At 38.4% G+C, this 19,778-nt stretch overlaps 1 protein-coding gene across 2 annotated transcripts in view; it reads left to right on the forward strand.

Annotated features, from left to right (window-relative positions):
• MYO16 (myosin XVI) overlaps positions 1 to 19,778 on the forward strand; it is a 609,548-nt gene that overhangs the window by 61,080 nt on the left and 528,690 nt on the right. For both annotated transcript variants that reach the window (XM_010384748.2, XM_010384747.2), the window contains exon 2: positions 9,747 to 10,010. In XM_010384748.2, the coding sequence (XP_010383050.1) occupies positions 9,785 to 10,010 (226 nt within the window). In that variant the 5' untranslated portion in view covers positions 9,747 to 9,784. The remainder of the gene's footprint in view (positions 1 to 9,746; positions 10,011 to 19,778) is intronic.

Genomic DNA, 19,778 nt, shown 5'->3' on the forward strand with positions numbered 1-19,778 from the left:
TTTACAGGCTCATAGGCAGAAGGGACTTGCCTTGTCTCAGATGAGACTTTGGACTATGGACCTTTGGGTTAATGCTGAAATGAGTTAAGACTTTGGGGGATTGTTGGGAGGGCGTGATTTGTTTTGAAATGTGAGGACATGAGATTTGGAGGGGCTAGGGGCAGAATGATATGATTTGGCTATGTCCCCACCAAATTTCATCTTGAGTCGTTCTCCCATAACTCCCACATGTTGTGGGAGGCACCCAGTTGGAGATAATTTGAATCATGGGAGCAGTTTCCCCCATACTATTCTCGTGGTAGTGATCTACCACGAGATCAGGAAATCTGATGGTTTTATCAGGGGTTTCCGTTTTTGCATCTTCCTCATTTTCTCTTGCCACTGCCTTGTTAAGAAGTACCTTTCGCCTCCTGCCATGATTCTGAGACCTCCCCAACCATAAGGAACTGTGAGTTCAATTAAACCTCTTTTTCTTTTCAGTCTTGTGTATGTCTTTATCAGGAGCATGAAAATAGACTAATATACCAGGTCAGTGGGGGATGGGTAAAGGGAATTGGGCAGGGCATCAGTAGCACCCCCTTCCATGTTCCAAACATCTGAAGAGGTCTTTGATATAAAGCATCTCCTAAATTGAAAATATAAGGAGAAGTGATTGAAATATAATTCATCCACATCAGATAAATAAATATATATTCTTACTCACAAATGATAAAGTCAATTTTGTTTTCTTTTATAGAAAATATTCCAATGATTATTTTATTTCCTTCTGTTGATTCATTTTCCTTTTGGAAAAAAGTAGGGCAATAAGCAGTTTATTTCCATTCATGCCCATGATATATTGAAACTTTCACCAGAATCCACTTCATTCTCAGCTTTTTGAGTTCTACTCATAAAGGGTGAATAATAACCAATAAAACCTAGTACAAAAATTAAAGAAAAAGCAGTCAGTAAAAGCAGGTACTCCATCGTAAATGTCCTGCTTCCCTGATGCTCCATGGAGACAGCTGACTCAGCACCAGATAGCAGGCGGCCAGTGTGCACCACACATCCCTCTAACAGGCTCACCTAAGAAGACACACACCTGCTTGCGGCTGAAGCTTCCAGGCCTCCTGTGTTGAATACCATCTTGAATGATCTTAATGAACCACATAATTTCATCTAGAACTGTTCCTACATAATGTAGCTAAAGAAATTGCCAAACTATTTTTCTCAGTAGCTGTAATATTTTCATTTTAATCATAATCTGAAGATGCTCCCTCCATTGGCTACTCTTTGGACCTCTGTCACCAGTCAGGTGGCTGTGTTTGTGTAGAGTTTGTGCTTTGTTCTGTTCTGTTCCATCACTCTAAGTGTCTATTCCTCTACCAAAGCCACAGTTAGGAAATATTGAAGAGAGAAGGTGGCTTAATAGATTTATATCCTCCAAAAATAGAGGAGAAGTTATTTGAAAGGTTTATGTTTGTTACCTGTAGTTTTTTTTTAATGCATGCTATATTATTTTGTGTTTAATTTTATTTGCAGCGTATTTTGAGAGGTGGAAGAAATATATATCTGGGTTGTAGGAAAGATGATTCTACATTTTACTAAACATTTCCAGTTTGCTTTTTAACTGTAATGACAATTTGTAAACTTAGTCAATGATGTTTTTTATCTTTTTACATTTTGCTATATGTTAATAAGGTGGAGCATCTTTTGTTAGGTTTGAAAATGTAGCTCTCTTATGTGTGTATTTTGACTTGCATTCAGCAAAGTTCTGGACTATCACTCCTAATAGCTGATTCAGGGTGTGTTGGTTTTTCTATGTAGATAACAGTATTTACAATAATAACTGATTATTTTTTCCTTCTGTCTACCCACATTTTATGCTCCTTATTTTTTTTTTCTGTTTTTTTTTTCTATGCTAAGACCTTCATTTTGAGGTAGAATAGAAGCAGCAATAAAGGGCCTTCTTTTTCTACATTTTAAACAGAATTTAATGTTTTAAAATAAGCTGCTCCTTTCATTCTGCTGAAAAACTATACATTCATGGGTTCATTTTGCTAATGTGTATGCATGTAGGCTATTTGCATGTGTTTATACAAGAGATTGACCTGTAATTCTCCTTTTTTGGATGGCCTCATTTTGGTATCAAGCTTATGCTTGTCTCAGAAATGAATTGAGGTAATTTTCTTCTTTTTCTATTGTATGGAAGAACTGGGTGAAAATGCAGGTTATCTCTTCCTTAAAGACAGTTTAAATCATTTGGGTCATTTTGTTTGTTTGTTTTTATTTCTGGTCTATAGATTTTTAAAAACTGATTTAATTTATACAATGATTGCATAAATTGGTTCATTTTCCACTTCTTCTTGAGTCACTTTTTGTAAGTTATACTGTTCTAGAAATGGTCAGTTTCTCACGTCTTTCTTCACCTTTTTCTTTTCTTGTTTCATTTCTATTAATTAGTAGCATAATTTCGTTTTCTTCTTTCTTTTTTGTTTTGACTTTGTGTGTTTGTGTGTGTGTGTGTGTGTGTTTTCTAAATTCATGTGCCAGATACTTTGCTTATTGACTTTAAAACTATATTCTTTTCTACAATGTATTTAAAGTTATGAATTTATTTCTATGAATTGCTTTAGTTTTATCCACAAAATTGTGATGGATTTCCTTTCATCAATGGTTAATTCTAAAAATTTATTATTTCTGTGATTTTTTTTTCTCTGAACCATGCTTTATGTAGAATTGGCTTTATAAGTTTCTGAACATATGGGGAGGTATGGTTTCATTTCTGTAGTTGATATTCCCTTTCAATTATGTTAAGAAAACGCCTGTGTAATTTTGGTTCCTCAGAATTTACTGAGATTTGCTTTGCTTTATGGCCTAAGACACAGCTAATACCATAAATCATCTATGAATTCTTGAAAAAGAATGTTTCCTGCAAATTTGTCTGCAAGTTTCCATAAATGTACTTAGATCAAATTTTCTGTGCTCTTAGTAACGTTTTGCCTCTTTAGCAATCACAGAGAGATTTGCTTAAAAATCTTGAACACTGAGTGTACCATGGCCACAGGAAGATTTTTATTCTAGATGACATGGGGCATTTCTGGTAGTTGTACAGCAGAATAATTTTACGCTTTTTTTTTTTGTTGTTGTTCATTTTCCTCTTCACTTTACTCTTTATATTTCTAGTTAGTTATAACATAATGTCTTGACATCATGACACAGTGCATAGGGTCCTCCAAACCAAGGTGTGGGGAAACTGTGTATATAAATATATAACTAGATGTCAGATATTTGCTGGCTTTTGAGTTTAGTCCTACAGAGATACACATTCACTGAGGTGGGGCTTCTGGCTGTAAACTTTTATCTCGAATTGCAGGATAACCATATATGTGGGATCCCTGCCACCTCCCTTGCCCTCCTAAAAAAGTGTAACACTGGAGATAAAGAAATCCAATACAAAGATGAGCTCGATGACACTGCCTCAGGCCAGATAATTCTGTAAGGAAGAGCAGTTACATGAGAGCACAGTGTCACCTTGCATTTCTGTAAGAGCAAGACTAAGCATTTACCTGCCATGTGTTAAGTGCTGGATTAGGTCCTAATAAAGAGTGTGATGTTTCTGCCATCAGTGTAATTGTCTGTTCTGCAATTTCATTCAGCAACAACAACAAAACTATTGACTACCTCCTGTTCTGGATGCTGAAAGTAAGCAGGGGATGAAACAGTCTGAGTTCCTGCCTTTATGGGGCTTACAGAGCAATAAGAAAATATATAGTATTGTATTTTAGGAAATCAATTAGTACACATATCAGTATAATATACAGTTGAAGCATAGTAACTGATATTGCAGGAGAGCCGAGTGTGGTGGTAAATGCCTGCGGTCCCAGCTACTTGGGAGGCTGAAGTGGGAGAATTGCTTGAGGCCAGGAGTTTGAGGCTGCAGTGAGCTTTGATTATGCCACTGCACTGTAGCCTGGGCAATAGAGCAAGACTCCATCTCTAAAATAAATAAATAATTAGATAGATAGCTATTGTAGTATAAGGTGATAAATACCAAGGAGAAAAATGAAGCAAGCGATAGGAATTGAAGTGTTTTTCAGGGGACATTTGCCTTAGTAAAAGGGGATTTTGAGTGACCACCAGGAGGAAGGGTGTCTGTTGACCAGTCTTTAGCTGTCAGAAGTCCATCTGTTCCAAGGTATAGTTTAAATCCATTGTTTCTTTGTTGACTTTCTGTCTTGATGACCTGTCTAGTGCTGTCAGTGGAGTACTGAAGTCCCTTACTATTAATGTGTTGCTGTCTATCTTATTTCTTAGGTCTATAAGTAGTTATTTTATAAATTTAGAAACTCCAGTGTTAGGTACATATATGTTTAGGATTGTGATATTTTCCTGTTGGACAAGGCCTTTTACCATTATATAATGTCTCTCGTTGTCTCTTTTAACTGCTGCTGCTGTAAAGTTTGTTGTTGTTTTTTTGTTTTTGTTTTTGATATAAGAATAGCTACCCCTGCTTCCTTTTGGTGTCCATTTGCATGAAATGCCTTTTTCCACCCCTTTACTTTAAGTTGATGTGAGTCCGTATGTGTTAGGTGAGTCTCTTGAAGGCAGCAGATAGTTGGTTGGTGAGTTATCCATTCTGTAGTTCTGTGTCATTTAAGTGGAGTAATTAGGCCATTTACATTCAATGTTAGTATTGTAATGTGAGGTACCATTGCTTTCATCATACTCATTGTTGCTTGTATCCTTTGGTTTTGTTTTTTGTTTTTGCTTTTTAACTTGTATTTTTGTTTTATAGATCCTGTGTGCTTTATGCTTTAAAGAGGTCCTGTTTTGATGTGTTTCCATGATTTAAAGCTCCTTTTAGCAGTTCTTATAGTGGTGGTTTGGTAATGGCAAATTTTCTCAGCATTTATCTGGAAACGACTGTATTCTTCCTTCCTCTATGATACTTAGTTTCTCTGGATACAAAATTCTGGGCTGATAATTGTTTTGTTTGAGGAGGCTGAAGATAGGTCCTCAATCCCTTGTAGCTTACAGGGTTTCTGCTGAGAAATCGGCTGTTAATCTGATAGGTTTTCCTTCATAGGCTACCTGGTGCTTCTGTCTCAGAGCTCTTAAGATTCTTTACTTCATCTTAACTTTAGATAACCTGATGACAGTGTGCCTAGGCAAAGATCTTTTTTGTGAAGAATTTCCCAGGTGTTCGTTGTGCTTCTTCTGTTTAGATGTCTATCTAGGTCTCTCTCAAGGCTGGGGAAATTTTCCTTGATTATTCCCCCAAATATGTTTTCCACACTTTCAGAATTTTCTTCTTCCTCAGGTATACTGATTATTCTTAGGTTTGGTCATTTAACATAATCCCAGACTTCTTGGAGGCTTTTGTTCATATTTTCTTATTCTGTTTTCTTTGTCTTTGTTGGACTGGGTTAATTCTAAGACTTTGTCTTTAAGCTCTGAACTTCTTTCTTCTACTTGTTCACTTCTGTTGCTGAGACTTTCCTGAGTATTTTGCATTTCTAAAAGCGTGTCCAACATTTCCTAAATTTTTGATTGTCTTTTCTTTAAGCTATCTATTTTCATGAATATCTCCTTTCGCTTCTCATATCAGTTTTTGGATTTCCTTGCATTGGGCTTTGGCTTTCTCTGGTCCCTCCCTGATTAGCTTAATAACTAACCTTCTGATTTCTTTTTCAGGTAAACCAGAGATTTCTTCTTGGTTTGGATCCATTGCTGGTGAACGAATGTGATTTTTTTGGGATGTTGAAGAGCCTTGTTTTGTCATATTACCAGGGTTGGTTCTCTGGTTCCTTCTCATTTGAGTAGGCTCTGTCAGAGGGAAGGTCTAGGGCTGAAGGCTGTTGTTCAGATTCTTCTGTCTTATGGGGTGTTCCTTTGATGTAGTACTGTCACCGTTTTCCTGTGGATGTGACTTCCTGTGAGCCAAACTGCAGTGATGGTTGTCTCTCTTCTGGGTCTAGCCATCCAGTGAGTCTACCCAGCTCCAGGCTGGTACTGGGGGTTGTCTGCACAGAGTCCTGTGACCTGAGCCATCTATATGTCTCTCAGCCATGGATACCAGTACCCGTTCTGGTGGAAGTGGTGAAGGCTGCAATGGACTCCATAAGTGTCCTTAGCTTTGGTGGTTTAATGTTCTATTTTTGTGCTGGTTGGCCTCCTCCAGGAGGTGGCACTTCCCAGAAAGCATCAGCTGTAGTAGTCTGGAGAGGGACTGGCAGTGGGTGGAACCCTAGAACTCCCAAGATTAATGCCCTTTGTTTTCCACTACCAGGGTGGATAGGGAAGGACCTTCAGGTGGGAGCAGGGCTGGGTGTGACTGAGCTCAGACTCTCCTTGGGTGGGTCTTGCTGTGGCTGCTGTGGGGATGGTGGTGGCATTCCCAGGTCACTGGAGTTTTGTACCTAGGAGGATTATGACTGCCTCTGTTGAGTCATGCAGGTTGTCAGGGAAGTAGGGGAAAGCTGGCAGTCACGGGCCAGGCAAACCTAAGGGTCGATCTCACTCCCACTGTGCCCCCCAAACCAACAGCCCTGAGTCTGTTCCCAGGTGGAGGGCAAGATGGGTTTGAAAACTTGCCCGAGGCTATCCAACTTCCAGCTGCGAGAGAAAAGGGCTTTAGTTCTTTCACCGTCTGTGAAGTCTGCATGTCTGATTCACAACCTCCCTGGCTAGGATGCTTCTCATCCTGTTCAAAATGTTACAAAGTTCAGCTAGAGAATTCCTTCTGTCTCTGGCCCCCCTCCCAATGGATCCCTGTGGTGCCAGGCAGGAACGGGCTGCTTGGGGACCCAGTGAGCTCCCAGGGCCTTTTCTGCTGCTTCCTCTACCCATGTATTTTGCTCGGCTGTCTAACTTGACTCAGCTCCAGGTAAAGTTCAAAACTTCTCCCACGGACAGAACTCCAGCTTCTCCAGTCGGGGTGTGTGTTCGGGAGAGGAGGACCTCTCTTTCCCACTTCTGCAGTTGGGGCACTCACAGTATCTGAGGTGTCTCCCATGTCCTGCAGGAGCAGTCCACTTCTTTCAGAGGATCTGTGGGTACTCTCGGGATTGCTGGTTTCTTCTTGAAGTCAATCTGGAGCTAAAATTCACAATGCAAGCCTTCACATGCTGCTCTGTCCAGAGCTGCAGTCCAGCCCTGCCTCCCGTCCATCATGATCCCCTGAATCCCTGTGTTATCTTATAGATTTTTTCTTTATTTTTTTTTAGATCAACTGGTCATATTATATATCTTATCGATTCATAGACATATACATACATGACACAGCTGACCCACTTGTACTTAGATTAAAACAAAGTCAAAATGCCCAATAAATTTTCAGATTACAAAAGAATCAATTTATAAACTAATGTTTTAGATCAAAACATGGGGAATTATTTAACAAAAATACATTAAAAATCAAGATTTAAGACATGAATTGATTTGAAATTTAACAATCACGGCCTTTGAGTTTTCCAAATCAAAAAGGAAAATAAGAAAATTAATTTAAGAGCCGCCTTCTACATTCCCTCTTGACAGCCTGTGAGGGATAACTCAATGAATCATGATCTGTCACCGTGGAATCCTTAAAAGTTAATTGAAATTTCACCAAGAGACCCTTCTTGAGAGTCACAAACTAGAGGACTGCTGCGGTGTTTATTAGATTATCCTCAGCCATCAACTGCTGGCTAATCAACACATGGCACTCTGCGATGTTATTTGTTTTAATTCTTCAGGCTTTTTTTTTTTTTGTGGCCCTGTTGATCCCCTGGGCACAAGCCAGGAAAGTCACAGAAGTCAAAGTGTCACAAGCATCACAGTCAATCAATCAAGCCCTGTGCAGTTTTCTACACAGATGTGAAAGCAGAAGACATTTACGGTTCTTTATTTATGAGCTTTCTCATACAATCTGTCTCTGGCAGTGATCATAGCTTTTATCAAATAAGTGTACTCCAGAGCAATTTGTCATCATTTCAGAACCGCTGTTGTCTATTTGCGTATAGGTCACTGGAAAGGGAACATTTTCTGTATAGCTAATTAATATTTCTCACATCACTTTTACGAATACTTATGAACAGTCTTATGAAAACGTGATACTAAAATGTATAGCTTTTGTCACATGCAAATAATTGAACACAAAATCCCCCAACACGGCTTCTTTCTCTTCCTACATCTTATATAAAAGTACTTATATATTCAATACCTGGCATTAGAGAATCACGGAGCTTTGGTTTGTTTCTTCTCTATGGAGCATTTTTTATTGTTTGCCTAATTGTCTCTTTAATCTTAGACAAGTCACAGCCTCTCTCAACTTGGTTTTCTTTGTATGCTAAACAGGGATGGTTATGCTGGTGCACCTGGGGGCTGTGAGAATAAAGACTTGCAAAGTGTCACAAGAAACAGAAGTGGAAATAGTGCTGTCATGACTTGTTCCTTCAAAGGACCAGGGCATCTTTCCAAAGATGAACTATACCCTTAGTATATAATCTTCTCAGATATGGCATATGATCAACCACATTTTGTTCATGCATAGTTACTTTAACCTCCTTGGGACCTTATATCATAAATAGCTTAAGAATATATAAACACATCTGAATCTGTGTTTGCAAGCCAGCTTCTAGAATTTTTAATGCTTTAACATTGATTTTCTGCCAATAGTAAAATTTTAACCTAGTGGTAAATATAAGTGTTTGTACAATTCCATTACAGGTGCTTTGACTGGTGTTTATAGGAAATAGACTTTTGAAACAAACGGGATATTTTAAGTTTCAGAAATGGGAATTCAGTTTGTTAATCACTATATAAATAAAACAAGAACTGTAGCAGCCAAAATTCTCTCCACAATTTTGAGAAATATCTCTGTGCCAACCCTCAGTCTTTATACTTACCCACAGGTTTCTTGGAAATGAATGCCAGTGATTATGAGAAAAAGAATTTAGCAATAAATTGGTGAAAAATATCTACTGTATCATATAAAGAGTTGATAGCATATATTCTCCTTTTTTTCCCCATTCTGTAGCCCAGACTGGAATGCAGTGGTGTAAACCTAGCTCACTGCAACCTTAAGATCCTGGGCTTATGCGATCCCCCACCTCAGCCTCCAAGTAGTTGGCACTACAGCCACATGCCACCATGCCTAGCTAACTTAAAAGTTTCTCTTTTTTTTTTTTGGACAGACAGGATCTTCCTATGTTGCCCAGGCAAGTCTTTAACTCCTGGCTTCAAGTGATCCTCCCGTCTCAACCTCTCAAAGCACTGAGATTACAGGCTTGAGCCATTATACTTGGCAGCATATATATTCTATTACATTAAATTAACAGCATCTTGATTAGTCATCATGATATGCAAAAGCAATTCTATTAGGTTGTTCTGAAAAAGTTGGAATGATTTTATGCCCATATTTAACATGCAAAATTAGTTAGTATTATTCAATTAGACAGAAGGAGCCTCACACAGTGGTGAAATCTGGAGGCTTTGGCTGTGCATTGAAAGAAACAGGAAGGGATGGATGGTTAGTAATTGAGTTGAGCTTAACTACATATGCATGTCTAATTCTACCATTTGTTTTATTACCACGGAATCTTGAGAAACACACGAGCGGCTTTCTCCCAATCTATAAAAAGGGCTTTGGATTTGCAATATCAAGTGCAGGGAGAATTGTTCCGTTTATGACCTGTGCAATGGGCAATATAAAAGCAAACGTGCTGTGGTGCACACGTGTAGTGGTTATAATAGGTCTGGTGACGCTCCCCTTGCATTTCTTCCAGGTTGCTTTCAGCTATGTAACGTTTTTCGATCCCATGAGATGGAAATCGACCAGTGCTTGCTAGAGTCCCTTCCCCTTGGCCAACGGCAGCGTCTGGTGAAGCGCATGCGCTGTGAGCAAATCAAAGCCTACTATGAGCGCGAGAAGGCTTTTCAGAAGCAGGAAGGGTTCCTGAAAAGGCTGAAGCATGCGAAGAATCCAAAAGTTCACTTCGACCTGGCGGACATGATACAGGACGCGATTATCCACCACAATGACAAAGAAGGTACATGATAAGAAAGAAGGACCCGCTTTCTGATGTGATTTTTTAATGATTGATTTTTGTTGGTTTCTTGTTTTTTTGATGGAGAGACAGGGCAGAAAAGTCCTTTTAAATATTGGAGGCTACTATCTTTTAACTGTTCGAATTATTCAAGAAAAAAATGCAGTTTGCAAAGAACATCATTAAAAGTCCTGCCACCTAGTAAGATAAAAAAAATGTAAAAATTGTGGTGAAATTGTATTTTATTTTTTAAAGAATTACCTATCAGAAGAGCAAGCGAGTTCCTTTCAAATTGTTCAGTTCTAATTGTTAGGGAAACTTTTTATCAATGAATTGTTTTTCTATTTAGAAAATTTTTATAGAGACAGGGTCCCACTATGTTGACCAGGCTGGTCTCAAACTCCAGGGCTCGAGCAGTTCTCCAGCGTCAGCCTCCCAGAGTGCAGGAATTTCAGTGAATTGTTTTTCCTGATGATGATTTGGGGCTGTGGAATCTGTTAATCCTTAGCTCATGCTTTGATAGATGTGGCAGTAATGTGACTTCCCCTGACTCTCAGGAATCAATTTCTTTCTCCCTTAAAGTTGTTTGGCTTGTGGTATCACGTTTTACTAAGATTGCCCAATGCAAATCTCAATTGTCTTCACAAGACTACTAAATTTTTCACTTTTTATATATTCTTGTATGTGAATTTTTCTGTTTTCCTATATAGAACCCACTTGCCCAAGTTCAAATGTGAGAGAAATGTTCCAGCTCTGGATGTAATTGTAGTTGTACAAGGCTTCAAAGAAACAGATATAAATCAATTTACCTTGATTGGCTCCCAAATCAGTGTTTGAATGAATCTAAAATGAGCATTCTTCACAATTCGTTATTCACAATTTGAAATCCAAAAAGCTCTGAAGCCATTATTTTGATAGATCATTTAGTGGCAAAACTCTCACTGACCTATTCATGGTTTATAACCTGTTCAGTTTGGAAAAATAATAAATTCAATAACATATGTGCTTTGAAGGCTTTCAAATGGGGATTGTGGATCTATTAGCTAAGAAAACCTATAGCACATTATGTAGAATAATAGTTATACATAGTAAGAAGACTCAAGTCGTTCTTTTCATGGTTTTGTGTGGGCTTTTTCTAGTTAAATTGGAATACTCTGAGAATTTCTGATTTTTTTTTTTTTTTTTTTTTTGTCTTAAACTGCAATGACAGTAACAGTGAATCTTTGAGCTGGACAGTACCTAAAAATTTTTGGTGTGGTCCACTTACTTTACCCTTGAAGGAACTGAAATTCAGCCATAGTGTCATATTCTCTGGAAAGCTGTCTGGAGCACTCTGACCTTTCATTTTGTTATTCTCTTCTCACCTATGGCTGTTCATTTAATGGCCACCTCCTCCGTGAGTCTGTGAGCACATCGAAGGTAGGGACAATGTCCACAAGGTCATTGCTCCCTCCTGCCCATCTCTTACCTTCCAGCAGCATTGAGTGAAAGAGTAAAGTGATTGGTTCTTGTTCAACACACAGTAGTTGTTACAACAAACTTAAATGAGAAAGCAGGTCTTGAAATTTAAGCCCTATTTTGATTTAAAAGTAATAAAACACAAAAATTAATTGGTGCCAGTGTGGTAGCTCACACCTGTAATCCCAACACTTTGGGAGGCAGAGGTGGAAGACTCTCCTGAAGCCAGGAGTTAGAGACAAGCCTGGGCAACATAGCAAGACCCCATCTCTACAAAATATTTTTAAAAATGAGCTGTACACAGTGGTGCATGTCCAGCTACTCAAAAAGCTGTGGTAAGGGATTGTTTGAGCCTAGGGGTTAAGGCTATAGTGAGTCATGATGGTGACCTGAACTCCAATCTGTGCAATAGAGCAAGACCCTGTCTCAAAAACGCTTCTTTTAATGTATTGGAAACGTTTTAAAATTTCTTGTACCAAATACCTACAGTACACAATTATGTCTAGATTAGGGTTAAAGGAAAATTCGTAGTAGTAAAGTACTAACTCAAAAGCCAAGAAGCAGTTATTATATAAGTCATGTTTCCACAAACATTCATGTCATACAATCTGAATTAATGCTTTGTTAGCAGATGTTGTAGGTGTGAAACTATGCAACCTAGTTTCTAGTGGCAAGCTAGGCGAGAGATTATGGTGGCTTGGACCTAAGTGGAGCAAGGATATGGTGAGAAATAGTCAATTTTAGGATTTATTTTTAGGACAGAGCTGACAGAAAATGCTGATTACCTGGCTATAGGGAGTGTATTGATTTTCTATTGCTACCGAAACAAATTATCATGAATTTAAGAGTGGCAAACAGCGTAAATATTATCTTACAGTTCTGTAGGTCAGAGGTCAGGTATGGGCTTTGGTGAGATGTAAACAAGGTGTCATCAGCACTGGTTCAACAATTCTAGCTTCCAGAGGCCACCTGCCTTCCTTGGATCAGAGCCCCCTCCTCCGTCTCCAAGGTCAGCAGTGATGGATACAGGGCAGGGACAGTGCTCCTTCTCACGCTTCAGTTTGCCTGTTTCTTTGTCCATCCTTGTATCTGACTGAATCTTCTGCCTCCCTCTTGCACCTTTAGGGGCCTATGTGATGGCACTGGGCTCACCTGGACTATGCAGGTTCACCTCCTGTTCCAGAGGCAGCTCACTAGTAACCATACGTCCCTTAGTAACCATACGTCCCTTTCTCCAGATCACATTGCATAGTTGCAGGTGTAACTCCAGAGGGTGAAATTGGGACAGCCAAAATGTTCCCTACTACAGGGAGTGAGAATTCCAGGATAACATCAAGCTTTTAGGGCCTCAACAAATAGAAGAATGAAACGCCATTAGCCACAGTAGGAGTGCCTCTAGGAGTTGTGAATGAGATGGGGTGGTATCCTGACTGGAGGTGTAAATTAAAAACTCATGAGCATATAGATGATACTGAAAACCCCAAAAGTGGACAAAGTGACATAGGGAAAGAGTTTAGGTAAAACGATAAGAAGTCTAAGAACTGAGTCCCAAGGAATTCCAATATTAACAATTCGGTGAAATGAGGTCCAACCATAAGGAATGACCAGGAAGAAAGGATGAAAATGAGGGAGGGTGCTTTCTTGGGAGCCAAGATAAGAAGTTTTCAAGGAGGAGAAATTTTTATTGATCAAGCAGGAGGAAGCCTGAAAACTGACCATTACATTTAGGAGTATGGAGGTGATTAGTTTTCATGACTTGTTGGAAGCAGGAATTTTAATGGATTAGGTTCCAAACAGAGTAGGAAAGCAGGAATGGGCACAGAAAGTATAAAGAGCTCTTTAAAGGAGGTTTCTGTAAAGAGGAGAGAAATGAAAAGATTGATGAAGAGGGAACAGACATTAAGAGCTTTTTTTTAATGATGGGAGAATTAACAGCAAGTATATGTGCTGATAAAAATAATTCATTTGCATTTCTCTAATGACCAGTGATGATGAGCTTTGTTGGCCACATAAATGTCTTCTTTTGAGAAGTGTGTGTTCATATCCCTCACCCATTTTTTGATGGTTTTTTTTTTTTTATTGTAAATTTGTTTAAGTTCCTTGTAGATTCTGGATATTAAATGTGGTACATAAACACCATGGAATGCTATACAGCTAGAAAATAGAATGAGTTCATGTCCTTTACAGGGACATGGATAAAGCTGGAAACCATCATTCTCAGCAAACTAAAACAGGAAGAGAAAACCAAACACCACTCATCGTCACTCATAAGTGGGAGTTGAACAATGAGAACAATGGACACAGGGAGGGGAACATCACACACCGGGGCCTGTCGGGGGTTAGGGGGTAATGGGAGGGAGAACATTAGGACAAACACCAATGTACATGGGGCTTAAAACCTAGATGATAGGTTGATGGGTGCAGCAAACCACCATGGCACCTGTATACCTATGTAACAAACCTGCACGTTCTGCACATGTATCCCAGAACTTGAAGTAAAATTCAAAATAAAATAAAAATAATTCATGTGAGAGGGAAAATCTGGTGACACTAGAGTAAGAGAAGACAATTGATGGAGCAAGCCTGTGCACGTGCATACTGTGATGAGGTCAGCTGCCCACTGGAAGGGCTTGGGTTCAGCTGGGATCACCTCTAGCAGTCGTTATCAATCCTGGCTGGATAACAGAATCACCTGGGAAGATTTTATTTTTTAATTTCCATGTCTAGGACCTGCTCATAAAGATGCTGATGTAATCAGTCTTATGTGGGCCAGGATGGTTTTTAATGGTGCCTAGGAGACTATGGTGTTCAGAGAGAGGTGAGAGATGTGGTGTGAACCTGTGGTGATTCTCCTCCTGGTTTTGATACTAATTAATGAAAGAACCATGGACCTTGGCTAAGAGTGAGGGTGTGGAAGATGACCTGAAAGTAAAGCAAAGAAGGGAACCTGCAAGTATGGGAGAAAAAATGGACCAAGGCAAATACTGTATTTTTTAAATGGGACCTATAGAAAAAAAAAGATATAAAGAATAAGCACTACAAAGAAGGATCAAATATGATTCAAGAGTTTCAGTAATGGTTTGGCATGGACTCACCACTCCTTTGTCCTTATTCTTAGGACATAAAGAATTTCCTGTCCTGAAACTTCCTATAGTTGCTAGAATGCATCAGTGCTAAATTTGCCTTCCTAGAAATTATTTCACATGTATATATGGATATCATTTTGGTGGAATATAATATAATCTTATCAATAGGCAGTCAATATTTGTTACATGGTTAAAATCTGTTGGTAACCACAAATGCCTGGCAAGGATTTCTTAACATGTATTTTTAAGTGTAATAAATGGATAAGTGTATTATGTATGACAGTTTGTTTATATTATGAATATTGGTATAAAGACACTAAAATCTAAGCAAGCAGTCAGATCTGATTTTTTAATTCAAAAGAAGCAAAGAGTAATTTTTTATTTGAATTAATACATGATTAACTTTTAGTTGTGTTTTATTTTATTTAAGAAGTTGCTTTTTGTGTATTTCTTTTTTGAATGGCAAAGGAGAGAAAGGACTGGATAGAAAAGTTTCACATTTTGCATGGTGTGATGATCATGTTAAGGTCCTCAAAGTGATAGGAACCATAGGAAGCACACAAAAATAACCACCCACACAGAAACACACACATGTGTACACACACAATGTGTTTCGCATGCTTTCTCTGTGTACACAGCAAACTGTATACACCTTTCCTATATGCTATGGTAATGCTTTATGACAGTAATGACACAAAAATTTCTCAAGATATTAGAAGGAAATATCCTCAGCAAGGCAACTATATAATTTCATCTCTTTTAGTGAATAGTTTCCATTACTAATGGAAGCAAAAATGATGGACTATAGTGAAGGTTATCTTCAGTATCAAATGATGAAGAAATAGTTGACTCCTAGAACTCAATGAAAGAGTTTGAATATGTAACAATTATTATAATTTCAAATGCATTATTGCAATGTAAAAATTAAAATATTTGGCTCTATAGGGTGTCTGTTCAGCTCAGACTGCTATATCAAAATATCATAGACTAAGCGGCTTAAGCAGCAGACATTTATTGCTCACAGTTCTGAAGACTGGGGAGTCCTAGATCAAGGTTCCTGGCTTGCTGACAGCCACCTTCTCGCTGTGTCCTCACATGAAGAGGAAACTCTGATTTCTTTTCTTTCAAGAGCGCTGATCTTATCATGGGACTCCATCTCATAACCTCATCCAACCTAATTCCCTCCCAAAGGCTACAACTCCTAATACCATCACCTGAGGGTTAGGGCTTCTACGTATGATTTTTGAGGGAAAGGAACATTTAGTCTGTAATAGGGTATATTTATTTGGTACTTGGAGCTGACCCAAGTATAAAATAATGGATATACATATATTACTTCCCTTGAGTTTCTCAACTACCTTGCAAATACCTTTATGAGTACTCATATACCTCACTGTGCTAGGGGAAAAATAGGAATTTCTTACAATTTAAGAAATTTGGATTGCAAATGAAAGTAATCTGTTTAGAGACAGTGTACTGTCTCTAGCATATGTATTACTTCTCTCAAAAATGCATACAAGAAAAAGTTTTCACTTCATAGTAGTGATATTTTTATTTATCTTTTAGCTATTGAAATAGTCAAATGCATTTGTTTATGCAATTGAGAAAGTAAAAAAAAACTGCTATAAGAAAAAAGTTTCCATTTAAATTATTGTTTAAACTTGCAGATTGTGTATTTGTATGAATAATTTTATCTCTTATTTCCAAGTACTTTTATTGGCTGGCTGAGTATAAAGAATCAAATATACTTTTTCAAAGACAACATGTCTATGGTGTTTTTATGTTAAGGTTTATAGTATGTCATTTAAAAGTAATTCAGGATTTTTTTTTTCTTTATAAATGTTGTATTTTTATTAGTGTAAATTTAGTGTCTTTGATGTTTTTATTGTTCTCTTCTGGGAGTCGGTGATGTTTCAGTGTGCAATTTGTCATTTTAATATGCTGCATCAATCCAAAATGTATTCAACAACTCTTTTTCCCTCTAAAAGGAAACCTGTCCTAAATTTTCTTTTAAGGCTGTTAATTCAACTCTATTTGAGTTACACCACATGAAAGAAAAGGGAAGACTGAGGGAGAGAGAGAGAGAAATAGAGTGAGTAGGTGACTTAAAGATCAGAGTGGAAGCACATAGAGAAAATTTAAGAAGGAATGTGAATTCCCTTACTGGAATTTCCACTCCCAAATATTGCTTCTTACTAATTAGTCCACAATGTGTTTCCATTACAAGTAACTGCTAATGTTATTATCTGGCGCCTTGCCGGTATGCTCGGTACTCCCCGAGCTTTACATGACTTGACTTACTCCTTTCAATCACATATGTAGTAGGTACATATGCTATTGGAAGTAGGTAGGACGTGCACCCCACTTGGTGGGTGAAGCAGTGGAGCCTTTGAAGAAGTAACTGCTACCTCGGGGCTTCCTAAGTTGAGAGACCTTGTTTTTATAGACAACATCATCCTGCGTAACTGATTTATGTGGTATAGTTAGAGAAACTGTTAACTCCACTGGTTGATTTACCTTCCTTGCCATTTGAAATTCTTTCTTCCTGCTTTCTAGTGGAGCTCTCTGCCTACTGTCAAGGGAATGTCCAAAGGCCAGGAGAAGTATTTTTTTCTGCTTTGGGATTTTCCATCTTCTTTCCCTGATCAATCCCTCCTCATTCTTCTTCCTTTTTTTTTCAAAAGCAATATTATTTATTTACTACTTATTATGCCAAATGTTTACTAAGGACCTATTTCAGTCCAGTCACACAAAGAACTTATAAGCATATTTACAGAACTATAATATCATACTTTATTTATATCTCCATTTTATCACAATATTGTAGGTAATCTATCCGGAAAATTGAAAAATATCAAAATGTAACACTGGAATACCTCTGTTTTCTTCTCCTACTCCTCAGACCCTTGTACTAGCTTCCTTGGTTGGTTCCCTCTTCTAGTGATCTCAGACTCTTGATTCTAACTCTCTTTCTACCCATCTTCTCTGGGAGATCTCATTTTCCCCCATTGCATCCACCTCACCCACTCTAATTATGCTAAATCTGTATCCAGACCTTTTTCCTGAGTTCCAGTCTTAACTTTTCTGATGATCTTGGCTTTATTAATTGTCGTGTTCAAAGCTGAATATATCCACCCTCATCTTCCCAAACCAAAACTTCCTCCGTGATTCTCAATTGATGTTGCCATCACTCCCCTGGTCTTCCAGGACAGAAACCTTGAAGTCACTTTGATTTTGGTGCAATTTTATAAAGTATTGATGGCTTTACCTCTTCTGAATAATCTACAGGAAATATCAACTGTCTGCCTGTCATTCAGGGCTCTCTAAATAGATGCCTAAAATATATCGATGTTCAGTACACATTGGATGATGTATTCATTGATAGGCTGGACATCTCTTCATTTAGAAGTTCATAGGTAAATCATTAGGACCAAGCTTTCTCTCCCCTATGTACCCCATTCCCAAAAGTGTAGACCGAGGTCAAAGAACAAATTTCATATATGCCTTAAGTGTTTTATACATAAAACGTGAAATAAGACTGCCTATTTACTTAGTTTGTGATTATTTAGTCCAGCTGTGTCCTTGTATTTACTAGATTGCCTCAGAAGTTAAAAATTCTGCAGTAGTTGGTTATCAAGTAAGCTTATTTAAAAAAAAATTGTCTCCTAGTGTCTAGGGTATAAAGATAGAAGGAGCCTGTTATAATTTTCACAACTAACGTTTGGTGAGTGCTGTTTTCACGAGTGTGACCCATCTGGGCTGGCACTGTTTCCACAGTGGTGGTGATGGCGTTTTATTGGACGCAGCTTTATCCTCTCTCCCTGACCTCCCCACAACCAGCTACACAAATTGGCAGTTAGAAAATGTGATGCTCAACAAGCGGATTTAAGCTGACACTTCAGAAATTGAAATCAGAGCCCTGCCACCTTTAGAATCCGTCAAATCTACTAAGAATGTGACCAGGCCTGGATCCATATATGCATTTTTTAAATGAACATTACTGGATGTGGTGTATGTTAAGTACTCTGCAAGGATGACTATTTCTCCAACTCAAAATTCGGAGTGTATTTGACATAGAATATATATATACACTCTCCCCAAAAGAGTCAGATTTAACCACTACAAATATCTCCTATATTAGATACTTTGGGTTGTAGAGCAAATATAAAACATCAGCCTGTCCTAAGGAAGAAATGGGGAGGCAACATTCCCAGTGAAAAAACGTTGACAACATGGTGTTGTCTGCATCTTTCCTGTTCCAGAGTGGCACCAAGCCTGGCAGAGAGGGAAGTGGCAGCTTCATCAGCGTCACTCCCATTTCATTAACTGCTCAATAGGATGGGAACATACCGCCCTCTGAATGTGAAGCTGTGGATTCATCCTTTCCTCTTAGCACAGGAGGGGAAGGATGCAGGAAGAAGTAGCTCAGATAAGATGTTTGCTGGGGCAGCTACAAGGTACAAAAGAATGACTTCTGGATTTTAGACAAAAAGGGTGAGTTTTCCAGCTCCACATACATACGTACATCACAGATTTGTATGGCTAAATATGTAGAGTGGCTACTATACATAAAATATGTAGAGTGGCTACTATACATACATAAAATGGCTAAATATGCAGGCACATGCTGACTCCAGCCCTCCGGGGCAGGTTAGAATATCACATAGATACATTCAGTGCGTTATGATGCCTTCAGTTAATAGGTAACAGCTGCTAGGTAATTAAAGGTGCCTATTTCCAAATCAGATATAAAATTACAAAAGGTGGCAAATTAATTGCATTTAAATTCTGAAGGATTCTGTATGAATGCATGGCTTAATATTTCATGAACACAAATTCTTATTTCTGAGAAGTATTAATTATTTTGATTGTCTGCTATATAGTCACAACTTTCATAGGTGTTGTGAGAATAATTGAATAAAGAGGAAAAAATATACTTTATAATCATTTATAACCTAGATGGAAAGATGCACCATTCATTAACAGGGAGTTGCTGCAAGCATTCATTGGGGTGAGGTAGGATGACATGAATCTGAAACCGTGCTCTCTTCAACATTTTATGAGTTTGGTAGGAAGAGAGAAAGGGACTCTTTGGCTGTCGTCCATAGCGGGAGGGCAGCGCTGGAGCCAGAGGAAAGCAGATGTCTGATACAAGAGCATCAGGACAGAAGCAGCATTACTTAGGTTTGGCATCAAGGATCTAACTCTGGAGTTCAGTCTGGGGGTT

This window comes from Rhinopithecus roxellana, chromosome 18, assembly GCF_007565055.1.
Source record: "Rhinopithecus roxellana isolate Shanxi Qingling chromosome 18, ASM756505v1, whole genome shotgun sequence".
NCBI lineage: Eukaryota > Metazoa > Chordata > Mammalia > Primates > Cercopithecidae > Rhinopithecus > Rhinopithecus roxellana.